Source organism: Vespa velutina, chromosome 1, assembly GCF_912470025.1.
Source record: "Vespa velutina chromosome 1, iVesVel2.1, whole genome shotgun sequence".
Classification (NCBI taxonomy): domain Eukaryota; kingdom Metazoa; phylum Arthropoda; class Insecta; order Hymenoptera; family Vespidae; genus Vespa; species Vespa velutina.
This window is the reverse complement of record NC_062188.1, coordinates 6,376,281-6,386,817: the sequence shown is the minus strand read 5'-3', so window position 1 is coordinate 6,386,817 and position 10,537 is coordinate 6,376,281. Positions and strand designations below refer to the sequence as shown.

Genomic DNA, 10,537 nt, shown 5'->3' with positions numbered 1-10,537 from the left:
TTAAAAAAGTAGTAAAAAACAAAATATACGAATGTAGATCTTTTAAATCATAGCAGATTTGGAATAATTTCTTTTTAATATAGCTATGATTAATTAATTCTAAATACGGATAAGAAATTCTTTGATATTTATCATTTATTATAACGTTCAATTTGTTATCTTTGTATATAAAATGATATATTTAATTTTATTTTACATATAACTTGTACAAAGTAGTCCTCAAGAAAGAATACATTGAGTGACTTATTTTTTTTTACGAAACAAAAAATACAAAGATTTGCTTATGAAATTTTTTGTGATACTTTATTTTATTTCCATATATTGTATGTATTGTATTTAAAGATAAAGGTAAGCATTACTAACATGAATTTAAATTTAAAAAATTAAATTGCATAAGATTTTTATTTATTATAATATAAATTAATGTTTACAAAGTTAACTTAGGTAAATTGTTTCTGGCATCTTTTTTACGTTTTTTTTCTTCTATAAATTTCTTTATCATTTCTGGAGGCAATAATTCGCCTCTGTACGTTTTTGGTATATATTCTTTATCCAGTTCTTTAAGTTTTTCATTTACATATTTTACAGGATCAAAACTTTCTGCCTGTTTTATAAGTGCGACTTGCTCTGCTTGGAAAGCTCTTTCCCTCAATAATTCTCTTCTTTGTTTTATTTTTCTCCAATAAAATTTCATTTTCTTTCTAAGCTTCTTACGCTGATGTTTCTTCATTTTTTTTCGTCTGATAATTATCATACGTACAGCTTGCTTTTCTATAATATTCTCAATTGTAGGAAGTTCTATAGATTTATTTGGCACAGGTAATTCATGCTGAATAGGCAAATATCTATTTGGATTTTCTATTTTAGATATTCCTGTAATAGGCATATCAATGATACTTTTATATGTATTATTATTCACTGGTAATTCAAAATCAATATTTAATGTTCTTGGTGAAAATGTTATGTTAAAATATAAATTAGTTTTATATATATCGCCATTATTGTTTTGAGCCAATGAAATAATATTATTTTTTTCCTTGTTTAAAACAGCTTCGTATTTAAAATAACATCTTACAGGAAAAATACCTAAAAAAAAATAGTTAAAAATTAATTACTATTCCGATTAGATTAACCTAAATCATTAAGTTGTATAACCAAAAGTACATTATGTAAAATACTTGATGAATGATTATTACGAAAGTAAATAGTCTAAAAAAAATAAACATAAGTTTTATAATACCATATAATTATTTTCATAACTTATAAAGTATTATTATATGAGAAGTATAATATTAAATAATAATCTAGCCACATCCAATTAATTTTAAGGTTAGGTAATTTTACTTTATTAAATTTTCTCTTTCTAAATTAATAAGATTAATCAATTTCATACATACCACGTGGATTAATGGCTAGTCTTCGAAATACAGTACACAGCGTATTGATAGTCATTATATTTAATAAATTTCCTCATTTAATAACAAGTTGTAATCGGCACGCAAAACACAGCGCACCACCATCGAGCAACATTTGCTCAAGAGTGACATGCGCAATAAGAGATAAATAAAGTTAGTAAATTGTTTATTTAAGGTAATATAAATTGTAAAATTAAAATCTGATGATATAAATAAAAATAATTCAAATGAGTGAAAAAAAAAATCATTTTCATAAATAAAATATTAATATTTTAAAAAATTTCGAACAATCATAAAAAAAGATGGAACTATTGAGTAGAAGATCCATGTCATATGCAATTATCTTTTTCTTTATTTGATTTCTTACATATTGATAAAAAATAAAAAAATAAATTATACAGTATTTATTTTAGTAGCAGTTTATTGAAAATTATTTTTTGCCAATCACTCGTATAGCTTAACTAATAACAATAATTATAAGAATTCTGTGTTGATTTAGACATAAAATAATGATAAAAAATATTTTAATCCATACGTGTCTTAACTGTTCTTGTTGTAACTTTATTTTTTTCACTGCAACAAAAAAGATATAAAATCCATTTAGAATTAAAAAGTTTATAATATACAGGTTAACAATATACTTTAAATACTTACATGATATGGACAATAGCACCCCAACCAGATATAGCATCTCTATCACATGCATTTACCAAAGCTTGACTAATAGTTTCAAAAAGGTCATCAGCTTCCAAATTTGGCTCATATAATGATTCGCACATACCATATAATTGTTCTGTACATGTTCCGCCAACTACAAAATCATCTGGTATGTTCAAATCACCTATCAGGTCCATGTTACAAATAAATGGTTCAAATGTAACAGGATCCAAACCAGCAACAACTGGTTCTATAAAGTATGGTCCAAACCTTCTTTCGTACAAAAGGTTTGATATCATCGCAGCAAAAGTTTTAGGATGAATTTTTCTATTTTCTTTTAATTCATATAAATTCAAACGGAAACGCAGCCTTTCCATCACCGTTTGGCTATCGGTACTGAGACCAGGAAGTCCAACATATAAATGTGGTCCCATCTCGTATAATTTTTGAAAGTCACAAGTCACAGTTTGCGCTTGAATACCAAATCTACGATCAGCAGCTATTGCCACACAATTTTTTCCTTTCATAGCTATTATTGCTCCACCATTGTACGCAAGTATACTCTAATAACAAACACCATTGATATTGTTTATAAAATAAAATTATAAAACAGCATAAGGAAGAATTTATTATTAAATTATCTCTAAATAACCTTAAATATATATTAAACAAGTAAAACAAAATTTGCTTAGACTCCTAATAAAAGTTTATTTTGTATTATATTATTGAAAATGTGCAATGTCATCTGTAAATTTAACAGTAATATACAAATAGAAAATTAATTATTTTTACTATCCTTTAATTGTACATATAAAAATATAAAAACAAATCATTTTAATTAATGTATATATATTTACCATTTTTAATAATATAAATTAATATAGCGTATTCGGAAATCAACACGAATCTTTATGTACAACCAAAGATACACACGTACAGATTGTGATCCATAAACAACGTTTTATATAGACATGCTACTTTATATCAAAGTATCAAAAGTGAAGTTCATTTAAGGTTGCAATTTAGATCAGTGGATAATGTTTAATATATCAATAGTATCTCATTTAAATTAAAATATTAATTATATATATATATATATATATATGTATAAGCAATTCCAAAGTGTATTTTCAATGTATAGTGTGACATACATACATATCAGATCCTTTCTATTCGATCTAAAAAGATCTGAATATATATAAAGTCCGCCATATTGAATTTATTTCGCGCGCGAAATTCGATGTAAGTATTTATTTTGATCACTTTTGATGAAGAAAAAAAAAAAGAAAAAAAAATTCGTAAATAATTGGTTGATACAATGTCACGACAAATACATCTACTTGTTTATTGAAAATCAAAAATACATAATGACATAAATATATTAGAAGGATGATAGAAATATAGGAAGGTGAAAAATGGCGTGCGATCGAGGAACTATGTTTGTTATATAGAGTTTTTAGACAGCGCCAGTCATGACGATAAGGTAGCCCATCTATTTTCTCCCCTCTTCTACTATTCCTCCAAAGATAGCCAGAAAGTCGAAAGTTGAGAAAAAAAAGTATGGCTGGACGATGTTATTAAGAGATTCGTAAGTGAGTGGTAGAGAATATTTTGCGTACATTTAGTTGCGTTAACGGTGTAGTAAAAAAGAAATTTCCGTTAACGTTCATTTCATCAAGATTTAAGTAATACTAAAAAAAAGATAAGTGGATAAAGGAGAAGAAATAATAAACCAAGGACGAGAATCCGTGTTGTCGCTATATAGAAGAAAAATAAATATGTGTTCGATCATCGCAGAATATTGCAAGTGTCATGCATTTTGCAACAGGGAATGACTCGCGATACGCCAAAAATAAGCGGTCCAGAACAGGTCCGTCGCTGTGATGGCTGAAATCGATCAGAGATCATTAAGTTAATCGAAAGGATTCGCGCTCTTTGTCCCCCTTTGACTTTTTGGTTAGTGGCCTCGATCCCGCGAACATCTGGATTGTGTAAAGTAGAGTCAGCTGTAACTCGCAATATACATACGTGTGTGTGTGAGAGAAAGAGAGAGAGAGTATGTGTGCGTGTGTCTGATGCACCTTCATTAAAGATTCTAATTTTTCATCGTTTAATCACATTTTTTTAATGAAAAAAAAATAAAAATTTGGTGCTAAATCATCATTCGTGTACGTGAAAAACGATGATCGAATTTGAGAATTACATTTCTATACTACAGTTCGTAAAGTGTTTCGAGTAACTTTCGATTTATTCCGTAGTCATACATTTTTTGTTTCCTTTTTTATCATCATGCTCTCTTAAATCAATGTTAATAAGAAATAACTCCAAGGATCATAGATCTAAATAAGTATTTTTAATTGGATTAAAGACAAGAATTAGAGCGACCATGAAATTCCTTATATTTATATGTATGCAGTATATTTTACTTTTATATATTATTTTTAAACACCAACGCATTATACATAAAACATGCAGACAAAGCCTTGTATGCCCGACCTGTTAACTATAGATTGAAGATTATTCTTGGAGTATATTTTAAGAGCCTGGTTTTAAGAATTTATAAACAAAGAACATTGACATTTCGGCATTCAATTTTATTTCATTTTCTTTAAAAACTGAGGAATCCAAGGACCGTCATAAATTAATAACTTATAATTTTGTGATATTTCAGGATTGTGATATTAGGAATTATACCTTAAACTTTATATAGGTAGTTACTGATTTATTAATATTCAAATTGGGAAACTTGTTGACCGTGGATTAAGAAAAAAGATGTCACTAAAACCCAAGAGAATGGATTTTACTAGAACCTGGGATGTTTTGCAAGAAACTGTTAAAGGAGTAATAACATTAGCCAATATCCCTCGTGCTACGTGGAATGACAGATTCAGGTATATTAACAATTTAAATAAAGAATTATCCACGTAAACAAAAAAAGAAATATTTTGGTATAAATGAATTTTATTGAATAATTCTTGTTGCAGCGATGTGTATTCCTTGTGTGTTGCATATCCAGAATCATTGGCAGATAGATTATACAATGAAACAAAAAGGTTTTTGGATAATCATGTTTCTCAATTATTAACAAAAGTTCGTGCTCAAGGTGAAACTGGTTTGCTTCAGGCTTACCATCGTGCCTGGACAGAATATTCACAAGGCATAAACTATCTACATTGTCTGTATTTGTATCTAAATCAACAACACATTAAAAAGCAGAAACTATCTGAAGCAGAGCTTATCTATGGCACTTCTTCGGCTATGTCCGCTGATTGTCAAGAGCAGATGGAAATTGGTGAATTGGGTTTAGATATCTGGAAAAAAAGAATGATTGCGCCGCTTAGAAATTCTCTTGTTTCTCTTCTCTTAGAAAGCATTAATGCAGACAGGATAGGTGAGGCACCACCTGCTACAACCGATGTGATTTGTGGAGTGATACAGAGTTTTGTGCGGGTAGAAGAATATAAAGTGAAAGGACAATTAGATGTAAGAATAATTTCTATAAGAATATATTTTATATTATAATATAAAATTATACTTTTATCATGAAATAATTAAAACTTGATATACTGATAAAACATTTAATATATATACATTAATATCTGCTATTAATTAGATGTATCAAGAAATATTTGAGAAACCATTTTTGGAGACTACTGGAGAATTTTATGCGAGGGAAGCGTCTGAATTGTTACAACAATCTGACGTTACTCGTTACATGGAAAGAGTTACTTGGCGACTTAATCTAGAAGAACTCCGCACGTGCAAGTTTCTTCACGTTAGTTCAATGCCTAAAGTATGTTTCTTTCTTTATCTAATTAATAATAAAAACAAATATATAAGTTTGAAATGTTAAAAGTGACCAAATAATAATTTCTATAGGTAAGTCAGTGCTGCGAAGAAAAAATGGTAGCCGCACATCTTTCTTGGTTACATGCGGAAGCAGAAGCAATGATACAAAATGAACGCAGATGGGATTTATCTTTACTCTATGCTTTATTAAGGCCATTACCATCTGAATTAGCTCCGCTTGTACAGAAATTTACTCAACACATCACGCAACAAGGGTTACAAGCGATCGGTCCATTACAAGGTGAAAATGTAAGATTAACGACGTTTTAATTAAATACAAATTAACTTATTAATTTTAAAGACATTAAAAATATCGAAGAGATTCAATGAAAAATTTTCATTATTTTAGGTATACACTCAATTTGTAGAAAGCATGCTGGACGTGCATACAAAATATTCCGAATTAATTGGAGATGTATTCAAAGGAGATCAAGCTTTTATAAGTGCTCTTGATAAAGCGTGTTCAGCTATCGTCAATCACAGATCCATTCCGCGTCAACCAGCTCGTGCACCCGAACTCGTACGTAATAATAATTTTATTGCTTTATCCGAAAAAAATACGATCTTTAAACCGAACTGTTTGATAAAGTTAACGGGTACTATTTCCATGTAGCTTGCCAAATACTGTGACTCACTTCTAAAAAAATCTACTAAAGTTGCATCAGAGGGCGAAATAGAGGAAAAATTGGGACGATCCATAACTGTATTCAAGTACGTCGATGATAAAGACGTTTTCCAAAAGTTTTACGCTCGTATGTTGGCTAGGAGATTGATACATCAACAATCTCAATCAATGGATGCGGAAGAGGCCATGATCGATCGCTTAAAACAAGCCTGTGGATATGAATTTACAAATAAATTACACTGTATGTTTACCGACATGTCCGTGTCCGCAGATCTAAATGCGAAATTTACAGCCAGTCTCAGAGAAAGAGACGCGGATAATCAATTAGGCATCGGATTCGTGGTATATGTATTACAAGCTGGAGCGTGGCCTTTGGCTTTGCCACCTTCGCCTGGTCCTTTTCACGTTTCACAACAATTAGAAAAATCTGTACAGGCTTTTGAATCTTTTTATCACGCGCAATTTAGTGGTCGAAAATTGACCTGGTTGCATCACTTGTGCCAAGGAGAATTAAAATTTAATTATTTGAAAAAACCATATTTGGTGACACTGCAAACTTATCAGATGGCTTTGCTACTTCTTTTTGAACATTGCGACTCTATACAGTGCAAAGAAGCAGCGGCATCGTTACATCTATCGCATGATCAATTAATGAAGCATGCCGCGAGTCTCGTTGATAGTAAAATTCTGAAAAAATCGACAGAGGGTGACTTAGAGGAAGACACGATTCTTACACTTAATTTTGATTATCACAATAAAAGAACGAAGTTCCGTGTTACGGTAGCATTACAACGTGATACGCTCCATGATGCTGAGGCGACACACCGTAGCGTCGATGATGATAGAAAATTGTACCTGCAAGCAGCTATAGTTCGTATAATGAAAAGTCGAAAACTTTTGAGACATAATCAACTTTTACAAGAGGTAAGATTCGTTTGAAGAATTTTTTTTTTTTTTTTTTTTTTTTTTTTTTTTTTTTCTGAATTTCTTTATGATTTGGATTAATACTATTTGAACATTTATAAATATAAGAATTTATTACAGGTACTTGGTCAGTCTAAAGTTACTTTTGCACCCTCCATCGGCATGATCAAAAAGTGCATTGAAGCGTTGATAGATAAGCAGTACATCGAACGTACTCCAAACAGTGCTGATGAGTACTCTTATGTTGCGTAACCTTATCGCGAAAGACATCACTAATTTATTTCCTCGGGATGTTCCCTTTTTCGTTCAGTTTATCATTGTAACACCAATATATATGGATTTCAATTCTAAAGCAATTTTCTTTCTTCGATTATACGTTTCTTCTCAATATAGAATCTCGAACAGAAAAGATCCATACGCTTTATGATAAATCTTAATGTCATTTCGAAGATTAAAGGGAGCATCTTGAATCGCTTATGTGCTCCTAAATTGAGCGATTAATATCTTAGTCGATTCCTTGACTTGTAATATATGCACATCGAATAAAGAGGATGTTATTTTAAGCCGGAGTAAAGAATTACTTATATTAAGAATTAGCAAATGTAGCGTCATATCGGTAACTTTATTAATTATCGTTAACTTAATCTTATTGTTCTTTCTAAATTTATAATGGCTATTATCATACATCCTTTATTGCATTTTGATCATACCAAGGCTTATTAAGAGAAAAAAGTTTTACATATAAGCCTTTTCTTACAAAATCTATATAACAATACTCAAAATACATTGCTTCTTTATCTATTATCTGGATATCTCTTGTCAGTCTCTAGTTACTTTTGAGACACATCCTCAAGGTACCTTTTTTGGTCCACTTAATTCCATCTTATTAATATATTGCACAAAATACAATACATTTTTCTTCAACTAATTGTATTGCCGCACTTATTCATATAAGATAATTTTAATTCTTTCAATCAAAAAACGTTATGTAGATTGACGTTTCGAAATTAGGAAACTACAAGATTTTATTTTTTGAGGGGACTTTGTATTATTAAGAACGCGATGTTTTCAATTGTAAAAGTTCAGGATCTAGTAATGGATTGTCATCTGTTTCTTGTTCTGGTGGCTTATTCATACCATTAACTACAAGAGGAGAAGCTGTGGCTGTGTTGCTATATGGTGAAAAACCAGCCCATTCCATTCCAAGGTAAATAGGTGGTGGGCTGCCTAATGGTGGTTCAAGTAATAAATGATCGGATTGCTGTTGCTGTTGCACTTCTTGACAATCCGATGTGGGAAGATAAGGTGTTAGGTGAGTTGCAACTTTACACTGCTTCTCCTGTTTTCGCCATTTGGCTCGTCTATTTTGAAACCATACCTAAAAAATAAGTGTTTTTAAATACTTATAAAAATATTAATATTATCTTTTATATATATAAAAAAAAAAAATATATATATATAAGATAATGTGGACAGATAATTGATATATTTTACGTTTTTCCAGATAAGTGTTTAGTGCAATATGATATAACAAGATATTTAGAAGATATACTACCTGAACTCTAGCCTCAGTTAATTTTATCCTCAGGGCAAGTTCCTCTCTGAAGAAAACATCAGGATAATGTGTTTTTTGAAACGCTCTTTCCAATTCTTCTAATTGAAAATTTGTAAAAGTCGTCCGGTATCTTCGCTGCTTTCTTTTGCCAGTTCCTCCGGACGATTGTCTGTCTTCGTTTCCAGGACTTGGCGAAAAATCGTACGCTATATACACAAATGTAACAAATCTAATTCACTAACTTCTGCGTTAAACATTTAAGATATACGACAAAAATGAGAAACATATTTCAGAGAGTGAATACCACATTTCTTTGATTTGATGTAAATTTAGATTTCGATAACTTTGAGAATCTTGAGATAGTCTTTTACAGTAAAGTTTTGTATATTCGAGATTTCAAATTGAATATACTTTTGATAATGTATTAAACGTATTCTATATTTTTGAATATATAAAATTATTCATAATCACGCAAATTCATATATAATGTCGTAAACATTTAGGAAACACTCGCAAAAAGATGAATCGCGCTCCCGTCGCGTTCCAGTCGTCAATACATCATGTTTAATCTCGTTGCATTCATCATCGAGTAAAACGGTTCATAACAGTTAAACTGATTACCACTAATTCTATTTAAAAAAAGGGCTGCCTATCCGCTTAATGCATTTAGCAATAATTTAATTGAGTCTCTCTCTACCCCAACTTGCAGGCCGACATGTAGAGAAGCGGTTAATTAAATCAGATCCGGGGTAGCAGGGTGCACTTACTGAATTTTGTAGGAAAGCAAACCGAGGAAGATTGTGTGCTCATCAGACCGGCCAGAGCAGTTGACTGTAGATCTCCTCCAGAATTGATCTCGTCGTTAGCTCCTCCGGAAGCGACGATCGCACCGGTAGATACCAAAGGGTCACGCGGTGCACCAACCAAAAATAATTGTCTACTACCCTCGTTACCGCTCTCGTCTTCTTCTTTTAAATCCATTATTTGTAAAAAGAATATTCACTTTATTTGCTCTTCTTTAAGTTTACACTTTTCTTTTATTTGATTCTTTATTTTTTTGAAAGGCTAACCGAGTAACAGCCTGGCAGAAGATTCGCAAATGGTAATCGAATCACTACGTGGTTGAGAACTTCGTTTGGATAGGCAAGCAGCTCTGCAACTCTGCCGTTTCTTTCCTCTCTTTTCCTCCTTTTTTTCTTACACCTGTACGTAGTAGAAAGAGAAAGAGAGAGAGAGTAGGGGACGCGGAGTATATTTAACGTGAACTCCCTCAAGAGGGGTAGTGAAGCCCCAAAAATGTATTGCTTGTACACCACGAATCAATAGTACGGGTGTACAGTACAAAAAAGTATATCTGATTTCTGTATCGTTCGTTGGGCTTTACTTACAAGACTTTATAATTTATCGCAGTCGAAATAATGACACTTCTTCATATTACAGAAATGTATGCGGAAGTACGTATAGTACGTACGATAGTTTCGCAATTCTTCACATATTTTTTCTTTTTATTTT

The 10,537-nt window shown here is 31.1% G+C and overlaps 4 protein-coding genes across 10 annotated transcripts; 1 reads left to right on the top strand and 3 right to left on the bottom strand.

Annotated features, from left to right (window-relative positions):
• Nucleotides 1–383: 383 nt before the first annotated feature.
• LOC124950631 lies at nt 384–1,636 on the bottom strand. The gene is made up of 2 exons (XM_047497602.1): nt 1,398–1,636; nt 384–1,086 (listed from the first exon to the last, which is right to left on the bottom strand). The coding sequence occupies exons 1-2, from the start codon at nt 1,450–1,452 to the stop codon at nt 428–430; spliced, it is 714 nt and encodes a 237-aa protein (XP_047353558.1). The 5' UTR covers nt 1,453–1,636; the 3' UTR covers nt 384–427.
• A 113-nt stretch (nt 1,637–1,749) lies between these two features.
• LOC124950642 (proteasome subunit beta type-3) lies at nt 1,750–3,078 on the bottom strand. Its single transcript, XM_047497612.1, has 3 exons — nt 2,930–3,078; nt 2,070–2,635; nt 1,750–1,988 (listed from the first exon to the last, which is right to left on the bottom strand). The coding sequence occupies exons 1-3, from the start codon at nt 2,930–2,932 to the stop codon at nt 1,940–1,942; spliced, it is 618 nt and encodes a 205-aa protein (XP_047353568.1). The 5' UTR covers nt 2,933–3,078; the 3' UTR covers nt 1,750–1,939.
• Nucleotides 3,079–3,508: 430 nt separating this feature from the next.
• On the top strand, nt 3,509–9,458 carry LOC124950565 (cullin-2). 7 transcript variants are annotated; one of them, XR_007101401.1, is made up of 9 exons: nt 3,579–4,028; nt 4,744–4,963; nt 5,057–5,555; nt 5,686–5,865; nt 5,952–6,170; nt 6,271–6,441; nt 6,535–7,470; nt 8,621–8,782; nt 8,975–9,458. XR_007101401.1 is itself a non-coding variant. In XM_047497469.1 (8 exons), the coding sequence occupies exons 2-8, from the start codon at nt 4,845–4,847 to the stop codon at nt 7,720–7,722; spliced, it is 2,256 nt and encodes a 751-aa protein (XP_047353425.1). In that variant the 5' UTR covers nt 3,509–3,660; nt 4,744–4,844; the 3' UTR covers nt 7,723–8,274. The 7 variants fall into 7 exon arrangements, 6 of the variants coding, with proteins under 6 accessions (XP_047353425.1, XP_047353444.1, XP_047353415.1 ...); XM_047497469.1 differs by lacking the exons at nt 8,621–8,782; nt 8,975–9,458 and adding an exon at nt 7,591–8,274 and having other exon boundaries at nt 3,509–3,660; XM_047497488.1 differs by lacking the exons at nt 8,621–8,782; nt 8,975–9,458 and adding an exon at nt 7,591–8,274 and having other exon boundaries at nt 3,538–3,664.
• On the bottom strand, nt 8,074–10,480 carry LOC124950624 (homeobox protein ARX-like). The gene is made up of 3 exons (XM_047497591.1): nt 9,793–10,480; nt 9,026–9,231; nt 8,074–8,848 (listed from the first exon to the last, which is right to left on the bottom strand). The coding sequence occupies exons 1-3, from the start codon at nt 10,004–10,006 to the stop codon at nt 8,522–8,524; spliced, it is 747 nt and encodes a 248-aa protein (XP_047353547.1). The 5' UTR covers nt 10,007–10,480; the 3' UTR covers nt 8,074–8,521.
• Nucleotides 10,481–10,537: the final 57 nt, after the last annotated feature.

Excerpts from the sequence above, each read along its gene's own strand:
- LOC124950631 (XM_047497602.1), bottom strand. The coding sequence starts at position 1,452 with ATGACTATCAATACGCTGTGTACTGTATTTCGAAGACTAGCCATTAAT. Across the intron at positions 1,087-1,397 it reads ACTAGCCATTAATCCACGTG|GTATTTTTCCTGTAAGATGT; the intron begins GTATGTATGAAA and ends ATTTTTTTTTAG.
- LOC124950642 (XM_047497612.1), bottom strand. Across the intron at positions 1,989-2,069 it reads GGTGCTATTGTCCATATCAT|TGAAAAAAATAAAGTTACAA; the intron begins GTAAGTATTTAA and ends TTTTTGTTGCAG.
- LOC124950565 (XM_047497469.1), top strand. The coding sequence starts at position 4,845 with ATGTCACTAAAACCCAAGAGAATGGATTTTACTAGAACCTGGGATGTT. Across the intron at positions 5,556-5,685 it reads AAGTGAAAGGACAATTAGAT|ATGTATCAAGAAATATTTGA; the intron begins GTAAGAATAATT and ends GCTATTAATTAG. Across the intron at positions 6,171-6,270 it reads GTCCATTACAAGGTGAAAAT|GTATACACTCAATTTGTAGA; the intron begins GTAAGATTAACG and ends TCATTATTTTAG.
- LOC124950624 (XM_047497591.1), bottom strand. The coding sequence starts at position 10,006 with ATGGATTTAAAAGAAGAAGACGAGAGCGGTAACGAGGGTAGTAGACAA. Across the intron at positions 9,232-9,792 it reads TTGCTTTCCTACAAAATTCA|CGTACGATTTTTCGCCAAGT; the intron begins GTAAGTGCACCC and ends TTGTGTATATAG. Across the intron at positions 8,849-9,025 it reads TAACTGAGGCTAGAGTTCAG|GTATGGTTTCAAAATAGACG; the intron begins GTAGTATATCTT and ends CTTATTTTTTAG.